Genomic DNA, 23,445 nt, shown 5'->3' with positions numbered 1-23,445 from the left:
GAGACAGAGAAACGCCTACCAGCCAGGCTGTGTGAATGGAGCAGTCCCATTTGGAACACTGTGGGTTGTATCCTAGTTTTGTTCTACTCAGAGTAAACACATTTAAGGTACTTGACTTAAATGAGCTACAGCCATTTGTTTCAATAGGGCTACTCTGAGTAGGACCAGCACTGGCCACAACCCCATATGTGCAGTTCAGGGTTGACTCCATCTTCAAATAGATATATTGGGGAACTGGAAAAGGGCGAGCAAAATGATCTAAGGTAAGGCATTTGAGCACCTGCCTTGTGGTAAAAGGACAAAGTATTTGAGCCTTTTTTAAAAAAAGTTTATAAAAATAAAGGTGTAAAAAGGCACATTACTGAAGTTGATTATGCAGGCATGGACGAAGTAGATAGAGCAGGCAAAGGCAAACTCGGCCCTCCAGGTGTTCTTGGCCTTCCATGATCCCTAGCTAACAGGACCAGTGGTCAGGGATGATGGGAATTGTAGTCCCAAAACATCTGGAGGGCTGAGTTTGCCTATGCCTGAGACAGAGTGACATTTCCCCTCCTCCCCTAACTAGATTTTAGGGCCATCTAATGCAACTGATTTGCAGGAGACTCAGGGTGGGCAAAAGGAAGAACGTTTTCAGTAAATAACTTATGGAACTCTGGGCCACAAGATGTAGTGATGACCACATTGCTTAGACAGCTCTAGAAGAGGGCTGGATAAAATCATGGAGGACACATAGGAAACCTAGGGAGCTACCTTATACAGAGTCTGACCACTGGTCTTTCTAGCTCAGTATTGTCCACACTGACAGGCAGCTAATCTCTTTTGGTGTGAGGGCAGCATTCAGTCTTTGTCATCCGCCCATTGGCTGCTTGATGATGATGATAGGTGTAGCCAAAAGTGGGTGTGTCCACCCACACTCTCTCACATGATGGACGCACAAAGGAACCCCAACTATTGCCTCCTCTCCACTCATCAAACGATCATTCTGATGACTGATGAAGGGGCACTTTGCATCCTTAGCAGAGTACTGACTTCTACCCACCATGGCACTGGGTCTGCTGCTAATTTGATTTACCGTATTTTTTCGCTTTATAGGATGCACTTTTTCCCCTCCAAAAATTAAGGGGAAATGTGTGTGCATCCTATGGAGCGAATGCAGGCTCCTTGGCTTCAGCGACAGCAACATGAAGCCTCCAAAGCGCAGAGGGAGCGCTCCCTCCACGCTCCTTGGCTTCGCGTTGCTTTCGCTGAAGCCTGGAGAGCAAGAGGGGTCGGTGCGCACTGACCCCTCTCGCTCTCCAGGCTTCAGGGATAGCCACCTGAAGCCTTCGGAGCGCAGCGCGAATTCCCGCTGCACTCCACAGGCTTCAGCTTCCTTTTGCTGAAGCCAGGAGAGCAAGACTCTCCTGGCTTCAGCAGAGAGGGAGAGCTGCGCAGCGCCCCTTCAGCCAAGCGGGAGGAGAAATGGAAGGGGCTCAGTTTCTCCTGCTGCTTCACTGAAGGGGCACTGAGCAGAGAGGGGGAGATTTCCTCTCCCCTTGTTCTCCCCCTCTAAAACAAGGTGCGTCCTATGGTCGGGTGCGTCCTATAGAGTGAAAAATACGGTAATTCCACTGCTGCCAAAAACAGTGGAGGCTTGGAAATGAAATTTTGCTTGGGGCTCTGGATCATGCCTAACAATTAGATGGAACCTCCAGCTCCAGGGACAGTCTCCACTGACTATTGGGCTTCCCCAAGGCATTGTGCTGACCACTGTGGGAAAACAGGATACCAGACTAGGCTGATTTTTTTGGGTCGGTTCCTATCTGAGCAGTCTGTGAGGGGAGAGACCCAGCACATTCCAAAACTCAAGAGACAAGAGGCTGTGCAGCCAACATGACACAGAAGAAACTGGAACAGAGAACCGCTTTGTCCTCCTAATGCCTCAAATATGAGGAAGCTCTGGAAAGTAAACTTCCTCCAGTTTCCATCCAGACACTGACCGAGATCTGCCTCATCGAAAAGCTATGAGCAGAAACTATGGCTGACCCCGAGGGAAGGGAGAGCAGACTTTAAAAGTGGCCCAAGGCCTGGCCTTCTCTCCAAGTGACCCAGTGTCCTCTCTAGTGATGGGGAGAAAGTCATTCAGTCTGCATCTAAATGCGAACCTCCCTAACCCACCCTTTCCAAAAACAATATGCAAAGCGAAACAAGGCTGTCTTCCAAAATTCGCACTTCTCCAAATCTTGCAATGCATTTCTGCGGCCTGCGGCCATGTAATGCATTGCCAAAATATCCGTATATGTGGGTAAACTGTGAATAAAACACATATATATTGGCGGACATAACATACAAAGAAAAGCATTGCACGAGGGGAAACAGCTTGCAGAAATGTGCACATGAAGCAAAAAATGTGTATGTTGGGAGAAAATCACATGAAGATGCTGATGAATTTTCATGATGGTGGTGTGGGTGTGGGTGTGTGATGTAGAAATGTGAAGAAGTGAACATTGGAAACATAAGAAACTGAGCGAAGCTGAAATTGACAGATTCCCCCTACGTAGTGTCCTCTGAAGAGAGAGGAAGCCTAGAGCGGCCCTGAGATGAATAATGGGTTTGGGGGAAAGTCTGACATTCTGGAGACGAAGGCTCCTCAGTGACTTGCAAGCAACTTTGATAGTCCAGCTGCACCCCTCATTCCTGCAGGGGAAACAGCTGGGTGGCTCGTCTTAAAAGCAGTGGCTTCCAAACTTCCTGCCCTTTGGGGGAACCCCTTTCATGTCTGTCTGCTGGAGAAACCCTGCCTCTGGCCACAGAGGCTGGCGTATCACAGCGGATCGGGACAGGGAACACCTCAGCACTCAGCATCCTCGCAGGAACTTTGGAAGCTGCATACGACTTGGTGGAACGCTCTGCCACAAGAGACCAGGGCCCTGCAGGACTTGACATCTTTCCGCAGGGCCTGCAAGACAGATCTGTTCTGCCTGGCCTTTGGTTTGGACTCAGTCCGATCCTTATGTCCCCCCCACCCTATGGTTTTGATCTATGGGCTGCTTTTAAAATGAGGCTGCATTTTAAATTGCATTTTTAACCTGTATTTTAAACTGTCCCCCCCCCCATTATGTTTTTATTGTAATTTTACTGGTGTTAGCCGCCCTGAGCCCGGCTCTAGCTGGGGAGGGCGGGGTATAAATAAAATAAAATAATAATAATAATAATAATAATAATAATAATAATAATAATAATAATAATAATAATATATTTATACCCCGCCCATCTGGCTGGGTTTCCCCAGCCACTCTGGACGGCTTCCAACAAAACACTAAAATACAATAACCCATTAAGCATTAAAAGCTTCCCTAAACAGGGCTGCCTTTAGATGTCTTCTAAAAGTTTGGTAGTTATTTTTCTCTTTGACATCTGGTGGGAGGGTGTTCCACAGGGCGGGCGCCACTACCGAGAAGGCCCTCTGCCTGGTTCCCTGTAACTTGGCTTCTCACAGTGAGGGAACCGCCAGAAGGCCCTCGGTGCTGGACCTCAGTGTCCGGGCAGAATGATGGAGGTGGAGACGCTCCTTCAGGTATACTGGACCGAGGCCGTTTAGGGCTTTAAAGGTCAGCACCAACACGTTGAATTGTGCTCGGAAATGTACTGGGAGCCAGTGTAGGTCTTTCATATTATTTTTAGTTCAGTAGTGCTGGCATTGCCTGGCAGTGGCTCTTCAGGCAGCAGCCTTTGTTCCCGTCACTATCTAGATAGGCTGGTGATTTTCTGCAAGCAACACATGTGCTCCACCATGGGGTTACAGCCCTCCCCCTAAAAAGAAATCACGTCTTCAGGGTTCTGAACAAAGGGCTGATTTAAATAGGAACATGTTCAGCTGTCTTGTAGCGAGTCAGGCCATTGGGCCCAGACTAGCTCACTATTGAGTCTTCTTTCCCATCCCTATCTGGAGATGCTGGGAATTGAACCTGGGTCCTTCGGCAGGCAAAGGAGATGCTCCACCTCTGAACTTTTGGGGATTGGTGTGTATGGAGGTGGGCGGCTTGGAGCCAAGGGCTATGGAGGTTATGTCTCAAGTGGTAGCAGAAGAGAAGGTGGCCTTCCATCAACACAAGAAAGATGGGAAGTTCTCTGATACACAGACTCCTTATTTGCTTGAATGTTCAAGCACTGGGTTGGTCTGTGCTACCAGACATTTCCCCCTTCCCCTTCTCCCCCTTTCCTGCACATAATACATTGCCTTGACTGATTATGACTTAGTTTGTATTGATCGGTCGTATTTCTTGTTTTCTTTTTAGAAAACTCAATGGAAAAAATATTAACAATGGACGGGAGTGGGAAGCTCAAGTTGCACCGATGCAACAGGAACCAGCCGCTGCTGAGTTCCAGCGGCAATTACGCCCAGAGAAATATGCGTAAGGATTGCAGTCATGCTAGTCTTAATAAATTAGGTATTGTGCTACGTACTGCTGTCTCTTTGTGTGTAATACTGAACCAACATACCTGCCTACACGGTCTGATTTCTTGTGGGACGCATGGCTGTGGGCTGTCATGATGAACTCATGTCCTTCAAAACCACACTACCAGGCCACTGGTCCTGGGTGAAACAGCCCCTCTCTCCCCCACTCTCTCAAGACCACTGGAAGTGAGACACTTTGCAGCCAGAGGGGTTGGGGCAAGGAGGTAAAGACTGACAAGCGCTGCTGATGGTCTCTTTCCAGAAGCAATGGTTGCTTGAAATCAAATCCATATGCCACAGACAGAGCCAAGAACAGAGAGCGAGGAACGGACAGAGAGCGAGAAACGTGTGACTTTTTGTTCCCTTTCCTTGGGTGGGGCTCATACCAGGTACCTCTTCTGCAGGTTTTGGAGAGAGAGAGACGTTAAATGCGATGTTGGGTTAAAAATTCATTGCCTGGGGCAAAGGAGGATGTGAGAAGATGAAACTGCAAAGGAATCTCTCTGTGTGTACTATAAATGGCAGGTTCTGGAGTGAGGCTATGCTACATAGCTCAGCTTTCTGAAATGGGGGAAACAGAAAAGGAAGTAAAGTGCCCCGGGGCACATACAGAGCATGTCCCCTTTGTCACCAACAACCAGCAGCCTGTCCCCACACAGCTGGACCTAGACAGCAGGTGTCAGCACTGAGATGCCAGCACCAGGCATCACTAGTCAGGGCCACCACCATCACTAATTTTTGCTTTGATCCCTCATTTTCTCTCACTGATGCAGCCCCATTCACACCATGCATTTAAACCACTATGCTACCACTTTAAAGAGCCATGGCTTCCCCTAAAGCAGGCACGGCCGCTTGGCCCTCCAGATGTTTTGGGACTACAACTCCCATCATCCCTAGCTAACAGGATCAGTGGTCAGGGATGATGGGAGTTGTAGTCCCCAAAACATATGGAGGGCCAAGTTTGGCCATGCCTGCCCTAAAGTATCCCCAGAGTTGTAGTTTGTTAAGGGTGCTGATGCTTGCTAGGCCCCTATTTCCCTCATAGAGCTACAATTTCTAGAGTTTCCTGAGAAGAGGAATTGACTGTAAAGCCGCTCTGTGAATAGCAGCTCTGCGAGGGACACTGCAGTCTCCTAAAAACCCTCAGCACCTTTTAACAAACTGCAGCTCTCAGAATTGTTTGGGGGAAGCCATGGCAGTTTAAAGTGGTATCACAGTGGTTTGAAAAGTATGGCGTGAGGGTGGCCTTTAATTCCACAGCGACCTCAACATACCACTGCAGAAATTAAAGCCGCAACTGGGAGGCACCAAATAAGCTCTCCCGAAACCACCGAACCTCTTTTGGAGGCTCTCAAAATCCCTGAACAGTTTTTACCAGAGGAAGAACATTAGGGATTTATTTGTTTTTTAATCCAGGCAAAACATATGCAGTGACTTCACTTACCTTCCTTCAATATGTCTTGTAAATCCTTCTTCTCCAGGGACACCTCTAGAGGCCTGTTTGTTCCCACAAGGAGACCTTCCCTTGTGCAAGACGACGACGGCAGAGTCTGAAGCTTGGAGGCCTCTTGGGAGAAAGTTGAGTCGATCCTCTCGGCCGGGGCACCGCTGCATTCTCTCAGGATGGGTACAGCTGAGATACCTTGCAGAGGCACCGTCGCTTGGTACCCGAGAGAGGAGGGCTGAGAAGTGACCTGGGCTATGCGAGGCTCTGACACCAGCCGGAAGGAAGCAGCCTGAGGCGCTACTGCCAAACCCTCACTGCCTCCTATCCCTGAAACTGTTCCAGAAAATGGCGGCAGGGAAACACTGTCCTTGATGACAGCTTTATCCTCCCCGGCTACTTCTTGGGGTTGGTGGGACAGTCCGGGGCTGGTGCCAAGACTCACCTGAAGCTGTGCCTTAGATAACGGTCTGGACCTAGAGTCAGTCACCACTGCTGGGACGATACTCTCCGGAGTCTTCCCAATCAACCCATCCAGGCTGATGGGAAATTTCTGCAACTTCGTCGTCTGCCTGGGGACCACACCAGGAGGGCTCCCAGCTGCCAACTGGCTTACCTCCAATGGAGGAACGGGGGACTCCTTTCTTATCAGAAGGCTGTTCTTCGGCAGTGGGGAGATGCAGTTGTGTTTTCCGGAGCTCCGAAGGATGGCAGGATCCATGTTTGGCGTGGAGCAGAGCGCCGGGCTGGGTCCCTGGTCTTCGGCAATGTGCAGGTCAAGCGACGGCAACGAGCTGTGGTTGGCGGTGGCCTTGGAGACCTGCTGGATGGGTCGGCCCAGCTCGGCATGGAAGACGTTGCCGTAAGAGGAGAACTTCTTTAGGATGGGACTAGGGAGGTGGGAGGCCCCGATTCCCAGAGATTCGGATTGCTGGGTGCTGCTCCGGGGGTCTTTAGAGGCCACAGGGCACTCCAAGCTGGAGGAAGAGCTGTGGAGGCTCTCGTTGTCGCTTTCTGGCCCCAAGGATGAAGAGAGCCCATTGGGGTTTAGCCGTGTTTGGAAGGACGAGACCCTGTTGAGGTTGGTGCCATTGGCCCGAGGCGGGTGGGTGGTGCCTCGGTTGAAAGAGAGACTGCTCCCAATTCTTGACTTGAGAATGGGTCTGTGGGCTGGGCTGGGGCTGGAGCTCAGGCTGATGTGGGCTTGGTACATGGGCTGGATAGGGGCCCCCAGCCTTTTCCCTTCTCCATTGCCTGTGGAGTGGATGACACCAGGTGGGCTTGGGCCGAGGGGCGACCTAGGTGGGGAGGAAGGTGGGAAAGCCTTCACCTCTTCAGCATCTTCCATATCAAAGGACCTCTTGAGGGCTGCAGAAGATAAGAAGAAGTTACCCATTAGGCAGACAAGCAGGCAGAATGCAAAGAACCTTGTTCTTTTTTCAGCCCTAAGGGCTGCAAATCCTTCTGAGGGCCAAATGACAGCGGTGGCTGGAGCCCAGAGATAAAAGCGACGGAACAACACATGCAGATTTCACCTTCTTCCCTGGTGGAGAAGTGATTGCTGCTCCATAGAAAACAGTTCAGGTACCCAAGGTTTCAGTGCAGCTGTGACTGGAGCGCAGAGTGTCAACTCAAGAACCTTTCGGAGGGTCGCATGCCTCTTTCCTAGTCTGTCAGGACATTGGGGTCCAGCACCGAGGGCCTTCTGGCGGTTCCCTCGTTGCGAGAAGCCAAGTTACAGGGAACCAGGCAGAGGGCCTTCTTGGTAGTGGCACCCGCCCGGTGGAACGCCCTCCCACCAGATGTCAAAGAGAAAAATAACTACCAAACTTTTAGAAGACATCTAAAGGCAGCCCTGTTTAGGGAAGCTTTTAATGTTTAATAGGTTATTGTATTTTAGTGTTTTGTTGGAAGCCACCCAGAGTGGCTGGGGGGACCCAGCCAGATGGGCGGGGTATAAATAATAAATTATTATTATTATTATTATTATTATTATTATTATTATTATTATTATTATTATTATTGTCTTGCAGGCTTTTGGACTCATGCAGAAACTTAAGAGGCCAGAAAGCATCCCACACTCACACCTGGAGCAGTAGATCCCTCTTCTAAAGAGCATTTGAGTCACTGGCAAGGAAAAGAAAAGCTGTCATCTGGCTGCAGCTCTTGAACAGCCAAAGCTCCCCCAAAGAACCCTGTGAACTGCAGTTTGTTAAGAGTTGATGAGAGTTGTTATGAGACCACTCATGGAACTACAGTTCCCAGGACCCTTAGCAATATTCTTTTGGGGAAGTCATGACTATTCAAGGATTATAAGAGAGTTTTAAATGTGTGCTGTGGGTGTGACCTTAACTGGATATCCCCCATCTTTTATCTCTGTGTGTATGTAGGGGAGCAGCATTGCACTGAATCAGGCCATTGGTCCATCTAGCTCAGTATTGTCTACACTGACTGGCAGCAGCTCTCCAGGGTTTCAAGGCTGGAAATCACTCCCCGCTCTATCCAGAGCGGCTGGAGATTGTACCTGGGATCTTCTGCATGCAAAGCAAACACTCTAGCACTTTGAGCCTTTGCTCAAAGTAAAGTAAGAATCTAGTCTTCATGGTTCTGGATCAAGGGCTATATTAATTCAGAAGCTGCCTTATACTGAGACAAACCAGCAATAGATCTAGCTCATTATTTTCCACACTGACTGGCAGTGGCTCCCCGGGGTTTCGGAGAGGGAAGATTCCCAGCCCTGCCTGGAGATGCTGGGAATTGATTCTGGGACCCTCTGCAAGCAGGTGCTCTCTCAGCGAACTAGAGGGAGGAAGGGAGAGCTGGCAAGAGGCAGGCAGGCTCCCCTATTGGCTGCCTCCTTCAAACAGACGGTTTTGTTAGCATCTCCCAAAGGGGAAACCAGAGTCGACTCTTGGATCTACTCCTGAGGCCTCTAATCTCCTGCATCTAATTGTTTCTGTGTTTTATCTCCCCTGCGATACCGTATCTGTGTCATCTGCTTAAAAATGCCTCCCGGGGGCAGGGGGAGCAACAACACAGTAACCGCTTTATTCACCTCCAGCCGCAGCATGTAAAGGATCCTGCCTGAGGCATCCCCGAGTAATCAGATCTGGCTCCCTGAACTGTTTCCCTCCTCGCTCCTTTGGTGGCTGCCCCAGTTTAACCAGGGCAACCGGGGCAAACAAGAGTTCGCAGTTTGCGAGAGGAGAGGCCAAAAATGCATGTGGCGATTGGGATGGCTAAGGTCTAGGTTCCTATCTTTTTCACCAGGGATGGGGAACCCTCTGGCAGACGGAGGGGGAATATGCATTTTTTTGGTAAAAAATAAAATAAAAATTGGCTGCGTATGTACTACGTAAGAACCACCTGCTGGATCAGGCCAGTGGTCCATCTAGTCCATAGCTGTCAAGCGTCCCTTATTTGGCGGGACAGTCCCTTATCCCAGCGCCATGTCCCGCTGTTGTCCCTTACTGATGAGGCTTCGTTTGGCTGATGGCTGGGCTTTCTGCCTTTGGCTCGGAGGGGCTCAGAAGTCGAACATACATGTGCCCGGAAAATCCCTTATTTTGGCTGCTGATCCCTTATTTTTGAGGCTGCTGGTCCCTTATTTTCAAATCTGTAAGTTGACAGCTATGATCTAGTCCAGCATGCAGTTCTCACTGTGGCCAACCAGATGCCTGTAGGAAACCCTCAAGCACAAGAGCCCCCTCCCCACCTGCTGGGATGCAAAAGCATTTCTGTCTCTGACTGCAGAGGCAAAGCATCGCAATCATATCTGGCAGCCATTGAGAGCCTTCTCCTCCATGAATTTGTCTAATCCTCTTCTAAAGCCATCCAAGTTGGTGACCATCCCTGTGTCCTGTGGGAGGGAGTTCCAAAGGCTAACTCTGCGCTGCAGGAAGAAGGGCTTTTCCTTTGTCTGGCCTGAATCTTCCAACATACTCTTCATTGGGTGCCCATGAGTTCTAGTGCTGTGAGAGAGGGAGAAAAACTTTACTCTGCCTGCTTCCTCCATGCCAGGCATAATTCTATAATCGTCCATCACGTCGCCTCTCCCTGCCCTTTTCTCTAAGCTAAAGAGCCCCATTTGCTGCCCTCTCGGTATGCACTTTCCAATTACAAGCCACCCAGAGCCTCAGGGACGGAGAGGGCTACACACTCAAAGCGCCAGGGCTTCCCGGGCGCAGTGTTTGAAGCGCCAGCTGGTGTCCGGCGATGCCAGCATCCTAGCCCAAGGGGACTCCAGCCATCCGTCAGCGCCGCTGACAGCTTCTGAAATGTGATGCTGCCTTTTTTTGCCAGGCTGTTTGAATTCTCCCTGGTGGGGATGGGAACGCCACTGCCTGCTGGAAGCAGGAGAGACAGGACCGCATACCCTAAACAAACAATGGATTGGAAAAAATGCAGCTAAACTTCAATAAAGCCAGCAATGTATTTCCTCCTAGCCTCCTAGGCTGTGGAAGGCAGTGGCACCATCAGGGCCGGACTTGGGGGGCAGCTGTATTGGTCCCATTCAGCAGTAGGAACAGAGGGATTCCCCAAGGCAGCAGGGTTGGTTAAGAACATTTCAGAGAGACGTTAGGCTGTGTATACACTACAGTTTATTGGGTATCCAGTGAGCTGCATGGACGGAGGTGGTTTTAACACTGCAACTCTTTTGAGTTTTTTTCCTGTTTTACATTCAAGCGGTGTATAAATTTTATAAAATAAATTGTGCTAAAGGAATGGCAAGCACTCAACACTGGACTTTTCTGCGATAGACTTTTTAGAAGTCAGAACCAGCACTGATGGCAGAAGCTGGAAACAGCAGCTGGCAGGCCCCACAGTCCTTCAGGTTACAGACTCCGCTAACCCAGAAATATTACCTCAGGTTAAGAACTTTACCTCAGGATGAGAACAGAAATTGCGCGGGGGCAGCGGGAGGCCCCATTAGCTAAAGTGGTACCTCAGGTTAAGAACAGTTTCAGGTTAAGAACGGACCTCCAGAACGAATTAACCTGAGGTACCACTGTACTCTCCCCCACTTTCTGGCTTGATAGGACAGATACTCCTCATTCCCAACACACTCCCAGCTCTGGAGCAATCTCTGCCCTAGAGAATCCCCTCTGCCCCAATTCATCAGCCACATGGGATCAATTATATGCTGGAGGGATCTCTGGCCTGACAGGCTCACAGAGGTACATGCCGGTGTCTCTGCAGCTGATCTACTTCCTTGCCAGCCCTGTGGCTTTTGGAGGTGAAAGTGGATCTTCCAAGCTAATCAAAGAGGAGGTGAGGTTCCACCTGGAAGGAAGGGCACAAGAGGGGTTTCCTATTGGAGTCGAGCAGGCGTGAGAGCTTGCTCCAACAAGCCCAAGGCGCTGCTAAATGAATACTGGCTGGGCCTGGAATGTGTGCTGCCAGGTCTCATCTAGGAACCAGCCACCTGGGGAGGAGGGAAGGAGCTTTGCTCACGCAGGAAGGCAAAGCAAACTTAAGAGCATGCTGGCCTATCTAGTCCAGCATCTCACAATGGCCACCCAGATGCCTGTGGGCTACGAGCAAGCAGGATCTGAGCACTGAGGCTTCCTGCAACTGGCATTCAGAAGCATTTCTGCCTTCGATAAGCCCTCTCCTCCATGAATTTGGCTAACCCTCTTTTAAAGCCATCCAAGTTGGTGACCACCACTGCCTCCTGTGGCAGAGAGTTCCATAGATTAACTATACATTGCATGATGAAAGTTTTTCTTTTATCTGTCCCGATGGATCGCCACAAGATCCAGGCTTATCGGAGAGGGAGCAAAACTCTTCTCCATGCTATGTGTACATTTCATAAATTTCTACCGTGTCTCCTCTTAACTTGCTTTTTCTCTAAGCTAAAATGTCCCAAGCTGATGCTTGACTATTCCAATTTATTCGCACCACCCATTGATTTCCTCCACCTTCCACAATCCCCCACCACAACAACCCAACCCCAAGCAAGAAATATTGTCCATATCTATGAGCTGAATTAGTCTTGCTCCCAGGCCAGCATGTGTAGAATTGTAGCCTTGGCTTTGCAAAAAATAAGAAAGACCCAGATAAATCTCAAAGACAACAACAAATGTCTGAAGCAAGTTTATGTTAGTGATTTGTAATAGATTTTTTTTTTAAAAAAAAGCTCCTCTCTCCTCTCTAACTTCTACTCAAGACTAGACCCAGTTAATCTAATTAACAAGTTTAATGGGCCTACTCTGAGTAGGACTAACATTGGAAACAACCCTGTGTGTCTGGTGGTCTGGAGGAGATTCCTACTTACCTAGCAGCATAGGAACACCAGAGACCTTCTGCATGCAAAGCAGGTGTCCTACCACTCAGCTGCAGCCCTCTAGTATGCTGAATAACACCAATGGTGCATCTACCCCAATATTGTCTATACTGACTGGCAGCAGCTCCCCAGGGTCTCAGGTAGGGAGTCTCTCCTGGCCCTACCTGGAGATGCTGGGGATTGAACCTGAGACCTTCTGCACCCAAAGCAGATGCTCTTACCATTGCGTTACAAGCCTTCTCCTGTAGGAATGTCAAGAAAACCATTTCTTTCTTTTTGTTCCCCTCCTCTAGCCGCCTTTGCCTCTACCTGCTCGGCTGGAGTGTCCATCACAAGCTATAACATTTACTACCTCCCTCGGGGCGAGGAGAGGAATCCATTTCTGCACTTTGCCCTGCGCTGCCCTCAGAGGTCGAACCCCTGGCGACTCTGCGCTGACCCCTGAACTAGGCAGAGGGGGTGGCACAAAACACTTTGTCATTGTCAACACAGAATCAAAAGGCCGACTTGGAGGGCCAGGGGGCTCCTCAAGCTCTCGTGCCGGACACTCACGCAGCGTGCGTGTCAATCCAGCCGCCTCTCAGGACTGGCTGCCAACCAAATCAGCCTTTCTAAACCCTGCCACCGCCCGGCTCCATTGCAGGGTGGGGAAGAGCCAAGGCTCAGGGACAGAGCATCTGTTTGGCATGCAGAAGGACCCAGGTCCAATCCCTGGCCTATCCAAGTTGGGCTTGGAGAGATTCCAGTCTGAATCCCCAGAGAGCTGCTACCAGTCAGCGCAAGCAATAATGAACTAGATGGACCAGTGATCTCACTCAATATAAAGGCACCGTTCTATGTTCCTAACTGCAGAGTTAAATGAATATAGAATCATAGAATCATAGAGTTGGAAGAGACCACAAGGGTCATCGAGTCCAACCCCCTGCCAAGCAGGAAACACCATCAGAGCACTCCTGACATACGGTTGTCAAGCCTCTGCTTAAAGACCTCCAAGGAAGGAGACTCCACCACACTCCTTGGCAGCAAATTCCACTGTCAAACAGCTCTTACTGTCAGGAAGTTCTTCCTAATGTTTAGGTGGAATCTTCTTTCTTGTAGTTTGGATCCATTGCTCCGTGTCCGCTTCTCTGGAGCAGCAGAAAACAACCTTTCTCCCTCCTCTATGTGACATCCTTTTATATATTTGAACATGGCTATCATATCACCCCTTAACCTCCTCTTCTAATCTGTGAGTCAGTGAAGAAAAGCAGAGGGAAGCAAAGCAGGCCGAGAGCTGAGATGTGGGTATTTGGGGTGTTACAGGAGTGTTCCTGTTTTATTTATTTGTGACATACTCCAACGGGAACCTCAGATCCAGGAGCTGAATGCTCCTGGGATTATTCCCAGTCTGCGTCCAATTTATCCAGGTCACATTGCTCACCAGCCCTGCTTTGCACCTTCTTCAAGTGTCGTTTTGCACCTCCACTGCATTGGAGGTTAGTCCATGAGGGCAAATGGGGCCAGCACCCCATCAGCTTTAGCCTCTTCCCACCTCCCTGCCTTTTTGCTTGCAACCAGTCAGGGGCTGCTTCTGCTGGTTATTGGCTCTGGCTTTCCCTCCTCTTGAACTCTCTGCCTTCTGCCCTCGTATTCCCAATGGCCACCAGCCACTGCTGCTCCACTGTCAGAGGCCAGATGTTTCTGCCACTGTGCTCTCAAACCACCCCCCCCCCACGGACAAACAACACAGCTGCTTTTCTCTCTTTCTCTCCATGCAATCCTTCCCGACCATCTTCAGGAAGAGAACTGGGGTGCAGAAAAGTAATGGTTGGTCTGTCCCTACATTGATGACTACTGCTGCTGCTTGTGTGGCGACAGAGGCTGTTTCTGGAGCTGATACAGGTAGGGCAAAGAAAGCCTAGCCAGATGGGCAGGGTATAAATAATAAATTATTATTATTATTATTATTATTATTATTATTATTATTATTATTAATTATCAGTAGCAGTAATCTGGCCCCAAGAAATTGCGCATTTAACAGCAGCTATTCCTCTACTCCTCTGCAACCCATCCAGAAGTGAGATTTGTTGTTGTTGTTGTTGTTTTGTACTCGTTCTGGCCTGACCCAGTGAATGCAACCCAATCTCTGGAATGTGTCTTCCCTAGCAATGGAGAGGACTGATGGCTGAAAGGTTAATGTCAGTAATTATAGGTGTGGGTGCATTCCTTTGGAAGCAATAACAGTATTGCACACAGTTGCTCGCGCTTGGTGAGCAAAGGATTTCTAGATGGGATGGCTTCCCCCAACCCGTCTCCTTTTCCGTGATCCACAGCAGCCAGGGGGAAAGGAAGTCTGTTCATCAGCTCAACAGGATCGCCCACATACACGCTCCTTGAAACTCATGGCAAAGTGTGTTCACAGTTCTCCAGGAGCAGAGGAAAATGCAGAATAAGAATGCAGTGGGTGCAGAACTCAGCTTCTTGAGAAGAAAGGTTTTTTAGTCCTAAGGGCTATGGCTTCTAGCCTTCTCAAAGTGTGTGGGCAATGCCTAGTGAAAACTCACATACTTTCAAACACACCTTTACAGCCAAAGACTAAAATCTTGCATTAAAAAAAAATTAGGGGAGAGAAAGGTGGCTCCATTTAAAGCACTTTGCACTCCACTAACTCATAGCCAGAAGCTATCTAAGAGTGGTACTTCTGACACCATATCACACATTTGTGGAAGGGGAAGGCTGAGAAAACACCATTCTATACCGCCACGCAAACCCCTGCAGTGTGGGGCCACAAGACTCAGGCAGAGCAACAGCCTCCCATGCAGAAGGTCCCAGATGCAACCCCCAGCACTTCCAGGTTGGGCTGGGAGAGATTCCTGTCTAAAACCATCCACTACCAATCAGTGTAGAGGATACTGAAACTAGATGAACCAATGTTCTGACTCAATGTAAGGCTGCTTCCTCTCTTCCCATACTCTTCCATGGAGCCCTGTGTTTGGGGGAAATGGCAGTCAGCTGTTTCCTCCAGCAGATCCCAGATTAGATCAGAGCCTTTTGGGCACAGCCTGTCCTCTTTTGTCTTTCATGTGGACACAGTGAAAACCAAAGATTAATACAAGAAGAGCTCTACTAGAGCCACCTAGTCCAACATCCTGTTCTCACAGCGGCCAGTCAGGAGCTCCAAAGGGAAGCCTCTCTCCACTTGTGATTCCCAACAACTGGTATTCAGAGGCAAATGACCTCTGGCAATGGAGGAAGCTTCAAGGAAAGACAGCAGGCAGGATATGAGCAGAACAGTCCACTTTTCTGGTTGTTCAGCAGCAGCTGATATTTAGAGGCATGCCGCCTCTGATCTTGGACATAGGATGTAGGCATGGTGACTAGTAGCCATGGGCAGCCTTATTCTCCGTGAATTTGTCTCGCCACTCTCTTAAAGCCATCCAAGTTGGTGACCATGGCTATGGGCTTATCCATACTTCCTCTTAACCCAGGCCTTTGGGCTGATTAATATTCCACAGCCTTTTAAAATGTGTTTGTGGGAAGAGGGGGGTTGAGTTCCTCCATTCCTCTGATCTTTGGGGTTGGTTTGCCCATCGCTTGCTCAATGTCAGGAAAAACGGCTACCTTTTGGAGCACCTGCCTGCTGATAAAGGCACAGGAGCAGGGCCAGAAAATAAAGGCGGCAAGACTGGACTTTTTGTGCGCATGTAAGATCATAAGAAGAGCCCATCTAGTCCAGTTCTCACAGTGGCCAAGAAGATGCCTTTTCTGGGAAGTCCACAGAAAGGACCTGAGCACAAGATAATGGTCATAGCTGATACCCACTGGTAGACTTGCACACCTCCCCAGATCCTTTTTTGCCTCCTGTTTATTTCCACAATTTTTGATACTGTGTGAAAACCTCAGGAGTTCCCTCCCAACCATTTTGTCTAGCCATGCTCCCCATGAGTCTGCCCCCATCATCCTAACCCACGGATCCCCTCTCAAAGAGGGCTTGCTGTTCTGTGCTTTGCCATGTCCTGAACAATTCTTGTAATCTAAGCACCGCAGAAGCCCTGCCTGCAAGCCTCCGCTCTCTCCCCGCTCCAAAACTTTCCTTAATTACAATCTGTGAAATGCTGAAGTGGAGACACTGCGACAGCAACAGCTGGTAATTGGAAGCCGCTTGTTCTTTTGCTTTTCTGCCTTCTCTCTCCCTAACCCACTCCTTCCCTCTCGCCCCCCTTCCTGTCTTAACAGAGACAAGCTGGTTATTGTAGGCTCTCTGTGAGCACACACAAGCCGGTCTCCCCCTCCTCCCAACACACACTGTGGAGACTCTTCAGGATAATTCGGTATCTTAATGCTATGGTGGGGCTGGGTTAATTACCTGCGTTTCAAGCCAGTGTGTGCAAACAGCTGCTCTCCAGAGTGGCTGCCTGCCAAACACACCACTGTTGCTCACTGCCAACAACCCAGACCAGAATCCTCCGCTCTGTGCAAGGGTTTTCGTAGAATTATGTGGTTGGAAGGGATCTTGCGAGTCATTTGGGTTGTGTACACACCAGCCATCTAAAGCAAGCATGCAGTAACGCTAGAAATGGTAGTTTTATTGCTTGCGGAGCTACAATTCCCAGCAGCCTTAAACTATAGTTCCCAGGATTATGGGGGTTTTTTTTGGGTGCTTTAAATGTATGGTGTATGTGCAGCCCTAGTCTAATTGTTGTGTTACTTTTATTGTCGTTAGCCCTTCTGAGCCCGGCTTCGGCTGGGGAGGGCGGGATATAAATAAAATTTTATTATTATTTATTATTATTGTGCCGAGCAGTATTTATTTCCCCCAAGGAGCTATAGGCCGTATATATGGCTCTCCCTCTCCCAGTTTAACTCCCACAACAACTCTGCGAGGTAGGTTAGGCTGAGAGGCCCAAGGTTACCCAGTGAATTTCATGGCGAAGTGAGGGTTTGAACCCTGGTCTCCCAGGTCCTAGTCTGACAATCAAACCACTACACCATGCTGGCTCTTGAGGTTCCATTCCATCCCATTCATAGCTATATCAGGGTAGGGAAGTTCAGTCCTGGGAGCTGAATACAACCCTCTAGACCTTCCTATCTGGCCCTCAGAACTCTCTCTAGGCTACACTTGTTCCTGCTTCACGGAGACCTAAAGTCCATCTAGTTACACATATCTTGTCTCCCAAAGTAGACAACCAGATGATTCCAGAGATCAAACAGGCACAGCATGAAGGTAGCCGGTCTACCTGGTTTCGGGAACTCAAAGATATACTGCCTTGAAATGAGGAGGTTCTACTTAATTATCACATCTAGAAAATGCCTTGCACCAAGTTAGGGATGGGGGAGAAATTTGATTCCGCTCGTTTATAAAGGAGAACGTACCTAATTTGCACTTTCCAAAATGAGACACGAAACCTAAACTCAGCTATCTTTTGAAATTCATACTCCTCCAAATTTTGCAATGCAGCTCTCCAGCAATGTATACAAATATGCATATGCTAAGGTAAAACGTGCACAGAACATGCACATAGTTCTGAAACTAACATACAAAAATGAATTATATTAGGGGGAATTGCTTTGCAGGTATTTGGGCTTATCCATACTCTTTTCCGCACTCTTTTCAGGCAGAGGTTTAATGCTTTGTGTTTCAGTGGGGTTGTCCCCCACAACCGAGCTTTCCCCACAAAAACCTGCCCAGTAAAGCTGAATTGGAGCAAATGTAAATTCAGCTTTTCTGCAGATTGCTGTTTGTTCTGATTAAGCTCTAAAGAGCAGGTTTTTGCAAGGAAAGCTTCGGAGAAAAAAAGCGCACTCACACAGAGATATAACTTGAGGACCATGCCTGGAAAAAGTGGGGGGGGGGGGGGGGAAGTAATTGTGGATAAGCACTTAGTCAAAACTGCATATACAAATGGGTGTATTAAAAGAAGTCCGCAATGAAGTGCTGATTAATTTTCATTAGAACTTTATAAAAATAAATAAATTTCAAACTGCTGTGGAAATGTGGAAAACTGAATTTAAGATTGGGAAAAAGGTGAGGAACCAAAATGGGCTGATTCACCAAGTCTCTACACAGAGTCCAACTGTTCATCTGCCTCCCTCGGTTCTGCCTGCACTGACTAGCATGGTTTTATATCTCAGAGCCAGCAGGATCAGGCCAATGGGGCATAAAACCCAGCATCCTGTTTTCATGGTGATGCCTATGGGGAGTCTGCAAGCAGGACCTGAAAGGACAACTCTCTCCACTTGTGGTTCCCAGTAAATGGCATTTCGGAGTGCCTCTGAAAGGGGAGAAAGAACATTTAGCCACCATGACCAGTAACCCCTGATAGACTAGGCTCTACAGCTTCATCTAATCCTCTTAGAAGCCATCCAGGTGAGTAGCCATCACTCCTGGTGGGATTGAATTCCAGAGTCCAGCTATGTGCTGTGTGAAGAAGTCCTTTCACCCAACTCATGCGGGTGTTTCCAACACAGGTGCCCAAATATCTGATGGATCAAGATGGGCAGAGGGTGATGGTCCCTGATATTTGGGTTGGGCAGAGCTCATTTTCATCTGGGCCAAAGAGAGGTGGGGTGAATATATTTCTTTCAGAAACGGTGGAAGCAAGAAAACGGAGGTGGTTGGGGGTGGGATTCTACTGCAGGAGTTTTTCACAAATTCCATCTTTAAAGTACACACCCAAAGGGCCCTTGGCATATCGAAATCCCTTATACAAACACATTAAAGTACACAGAGGCATCATATATTTCACACACTCACCAGGTCAAATTTTCTTCTGATTAACGCGCACTCACTCTATATTTGCAGAGGTTTAAGCCTGACTTTGCTGCTTTCGACAAAGCCAAAGGCTCGGCTGAGATCACGACAAGGGATGAGACAGCCCTGGGGATCATCATCATTTAGGGAATCATAATCATTATCTTCATCATCCAGTTATGGGAGAGGCCATAGCTCAATGGTGGAGACTCTGCTTTGCAAGCAGAAGACTCAAAGTTCATGGCTGAATCAAACTAAGGCATACTCAAGAGTAGACCTGCTGAAACTAATGAGCTGAAAAGTGTCAGGCCCATCTGATCCAGCATCCTGATCTCAGTGGCCAATGGGAAGCCTGCAAACTGGACCTGGGCAGAGGAACAGTGTCTCCCCACTTGTGAATTCCAGCAACTGGTACCCAGAGGTGCACTGCCTCCAACAGTGGAGGTAGAGCATAGCTAGCTATCAGTGAATTAATTCCAATGGATCTATACTGAGTATTATGCAGTTTAGGTGGGGAGGGTAGAACCTCTGACCCAGGGGCTGGATTCAGCCATTTGTATCTGGTTCTTGGGAGTCTCCCACAGGTCACACCCATCTCTGCTCATGGTCCACCCCTTCCTTGAGTGGCAAGCTGGGACAATGTCTCTCGCTTGCCTGGGTAGAGAAGCAAGTGCATGTAGAGGAACCTCTTGACATTTGCATGGCTGAATGTAGCATACTGTACAGACGGAAGAGTTGTCTCAACTAGGGCCAGGGCCTTTTCAGTAGTGGCCCCGACTTGGTGGAATGCTCTGTCACAAGAGACCAGGGCCCTGAGGGACTTGACATCTTTCCGCAGGGCCTGCAAGACAGAGCTGTTCCACCTGGCCTTTGGTTTGGACTCAGTCTGACCCTTACGTTATCCCTATGGCACTCTGTATGTGCATGGTGCTTTAGCTAGCATGGGAAGACAAGGTCCCTGCCTACAAGAAGCTTTCAATCTAGACACCTGGTGCTGGGCCAAGTCAAGCTGTGGGAAGGGGAGCGAGATGGTACAAGGGCAGATGGGAGGAAGACCACCAGAAGAACCTGGTTGCCAGATCAGGCCAAAGGCCCTCTAGTCCAGCACTCTGTTCTCACAGTGGCCAACCAGATACCCCAATGAGTAGTCTACAAGTAGGACGTGAGCACAACCAGATCTAGGGAAGAAATTCAATTCAGTTCACATTTAAAGGCTGCTTCCATTCCTCTGAAGCTTGGCTTCCAACAAAAGCTGCACTACTCATCTTACTGTCTGCTGTGGCAGAATTTTATGTAATTAATTCCATTCTTATGCCACACTGTTCATTCTAGCGCAATGCAATAATTACGTATCTGTTGCAGATCGACAACAACAACAGAGACTACCAATCGTTTTCACTGGCCTGATCTCCATTTCAGTCATGGGCTGAATAAGCAAATACCGGCAGCTTTCGCTTCCATTTCCATCAAAATTCTCCAGCATCCCTCCCTATAGTCTCAGAGGACAAAGGCTGCGTCCAGAAGCGATTCCCAGACTGACTGCCTGCTCCTTCAGGAGAAGGTACAACCCTGTTCAGAGCAAGCAACTGGCCAACTTCTTAGACACAAACACAAACGTAAAAATTAACATCCATTGCTCCGCCTACTTTGCCTTTAGCCCCACCCACCACTGGTATGAAGCCCTGGGGAGGTTGTCCAGAAAGGAATGTCACCTTCAGCTGAAATAGGTTCCTCAACCTTGGTCTGTCTCTAAAAGAGGGTTCACCTACATGCACATTGGAATTGACATAAATGATGGAAAATTCCAGCCTCCTGATCCTCTTCCTGATTAATATAAAATATGTTCAGAGGAATCTGCCTCTGCCTCTCTCTGCTTGGAATCTGTTCAGTTCTTCTTCATGTGATTCCCCCACCCCACCCCCCAGCTGGCTGGCTGGGTAACCATGAACTTTATTCCAAAACTCTAAGTATGTTGCAAAACACAGAAATGAGAATATACTACAGAACGTAGAAATTCTATGACACAGTGGGATGGGCTAGAGAACATCAGGGGTCCAAATCTTCAGTTAGGATAGCAGATAGCAGTCTGGTGGATTGTTTTGTTAGCGCTACTATAATGCTATTCTCATGCAATCCCAACTCTATATTGCATTATGTGGTTCTATCTGATTCAGAGTTCAGAATGTCATTATCTTCCATGTGAAGATAAGATGCTTTGAATGAAGCACCGCACATCAATAAACTGACTGATTCGTTTCAACTGCAATCTTGAGTCCGTGGTGTTTATCACTGGTTCTGTCCCTGTTTCACTGGCTTGCTACATGAGCAAATCTGAACTCTGACTGGAGTACCCAAATTACCTTTTTTTTTTACATAGTTCCCGCAGGGAAAGCCCCATCCTCTGTTGGAGACGCTAGAGAGCTGCTGCCAGTCAGTGTAGAGAATATTGGCTCAGTAGAGGGCAGCTTTGGATTTTGACCAGGAGACCGTGCACTCTACATTTAAAACATATGAACTCTGTATCCAAATTCTACACCAAGAAAGCTGAAACTTGTATCCTACACAATTTATGCAATTTGCATCTTGGGGTAATGTATACTGATTTGCTTAATTTAGTCTGATTTTGTAAGCACCAGGTGGAGAGGGGAGGGGAGGGTCTATAAAGGGCTCCAAAGCACACACCCACCCACTTGAAATATTATTCTATCCACACACTTTCAATGATATCTTTGCAGGCATGAGGACTAGAAACCTTCTAGAATATGGAGATGCACAGGTAACTGTTTCCAGCACCCAATACGGCATTCTGCACTCCTGCAAAATCATGGTTACACACAGCCCAGGGTGTGACTGTGCAGTCAACTTTCACCTGACTTTTTTCTTTTTAAAAATAAATTAAGCACCGAACTCCAGCAGGTTTGCTTTGGTAATTTCCTCCTCTGAGAAGAGGATTGGAAATAGCACTAAGTTTATAGCAGTTTCCTGGATTTCACAGACCCAGATCTGCCACCACCCACACTTTAACATTTGGTGCATCTCTCTCTCTTGCAAATTTTCCAGGAAAGCGAGGCAGCCCCCTGCCTTCTGGAACTGTAACCCGCCCCCTCTTAGCAGAAACCATATGGATGGGGAGGGCGAGAGCGTGACACTTCTTTGCCCGGACGCCTGGGTCCCTTGGCCCTACCTTCAAAGTCAGAGAGAATCCCATCCAGATGTTCCTTGACAGACAGCTGGGACATCTTGCCTTCAGGCGGCTTGGTCCTGAGACGAGGAGGGTGGCCGGCTCAGTCCTCGTGTGTAGCCAGAATTGCCTCCTCTCTGCAAAGAAAAAGAAGAAAGATCTGGGATCGTGGGGAAAGGGGTGTGTGTTGGGGCAGCATTGTTATTATTGTTATTATTTCTTCCCCAGTTCTCGGGCTTTGCGGCACCAACACTCACCTCCAGACTCTGAGCTTCTACTTCGGAAAGAGAGTGCAAGAGGAAAGAGACTGACTTTCCTTCTCTCTCTCCACCCCCCACCCCAGAAAGCCCCCTCCCCACCCCACCCCCAGCTAAACCCTTCCGGGGATCACATTGGCTGAACGGGCTTGGCTGTGCTTTCCTTGTGGGGGAAAGAGGAGACGAGGGGAGGGGAGAAAGTGGAGAAGGGAGGGAGGGGACGGGCTGGGGTGGAGGGGACGCCAGCCTCGACTCCGAGCTGCTTTTGGCAGGCAAGGAAGAAGACAGAGGGAGAGAGGAAAGGGGTGGCGAGGGGGGGAGAAGGAGGTGGGTCTACCGCTTTAGAGAAGCTGCAAAAGGCAGCTGCGCTGGGCCAGAGCACTCCCTGTTTGCTTATTTTTATAGGGTTCACCAGCCTCAGCCACTGAGGCCACCAGCTTCTCCAGCTGCAGCTGCACACGACTGGCCCGTTTCCAACAAAGGTTGCCAATTTTTTCTTATGAGCTCCGCTCCTGCGCTTTTAAGCAGCAGGCCTACAAAAGAGAAGTTGAGCAGGTGACACTTTTACGCATAGAGGGAGAATGCCAGAGAGCGAGTTTGCAGAGCTGTGTGCCAGGGCAGCTCTTAAAAGCAGAGGAGCAGGGCCAGAGAGGAAACGTGGCAACCCTAATTAACGCACACCCACACCGTGATAGGGGCGACTGGGTCACATGTCCCGTGACAGGCAGCTAAAGGTGTGAGTAGGCACCATTGAGAAAAGCATCCTCTCCCAGAAATATAGAAGAGTTTTATTTTGGAGGGTGGCAGCTCAGAGCTCAAACCACCTAAATGCTGATCACCACTTAGGACTGAAGTCAAAGGATGAGCATGCATGTGCAAACAAAGCCCTGGGCATGTTCACTATTTTCTGGATGTGTCCCCAGAAGCACATGCACAAGGAACAACACACACCTTTGCAGAAAAATTAGGGCTGCACTGTTTAAAATCAGTTAGACAAATCAGTTTAAAACTTTTGGTCTATCAAAGCAGATGACATCTTGGAATCGGATGAAAGTGAATGGGATAAAGCACTGGGAGCAGAACATGGCTTTGAAAAATGAAGTCTGCTT

General features: G+C 48.7%; 1 protein-coding gene across 1 annotated transcript in view; it reads right to left on the bottom strand.

The window, feature by feature from the left end:
- Positions 1-23,029, bottom strand: part of SEPTIN12 (septin 12) — an 80,103-nt gene extending 57,074 nt beyond the window's left edge. The window contains exons 1-3 of the mRNA XM_083414105.1: positions 22,337-23,029; positions 22,083-22,216; positions 5,883-7,250 (exon numbers count right to left, since the gene is read on the bottom strand). Of these exons, the coding sequence (XP_083270231.1) occupies positions 5,883-7,250; positions 22,083-22,137 (1,423 nt within the window). The 5' untranslated portion in view covers positions 22,138-22,216; positions 22,337-23,029. The remainder of the gene's footprint in view (positions 1-5,882; positions 7,251-22,082; positions 22,217-22,336) is intronic.
- Between the last annotated feature and the right edge of the window lie 416 nt (positions 23,030-23,445).

Source organism: Podarcis tiliguerta, assembly GCF_965153285.1.
Source record: "Podarcis tiliguerta genome assembly, chromosome: 14".
Taxonomy (NCBI): Eukaryota; Metazoa; Chordata; class Lepidosauria; order Squamata; family Lacertidae; genus Podarcis; species Podarcis tiliguerta.
Note: the sequence above shows the minus strand (reverse complement) of the source record. Positions and strands in the feature narration are given on the sequence as shown.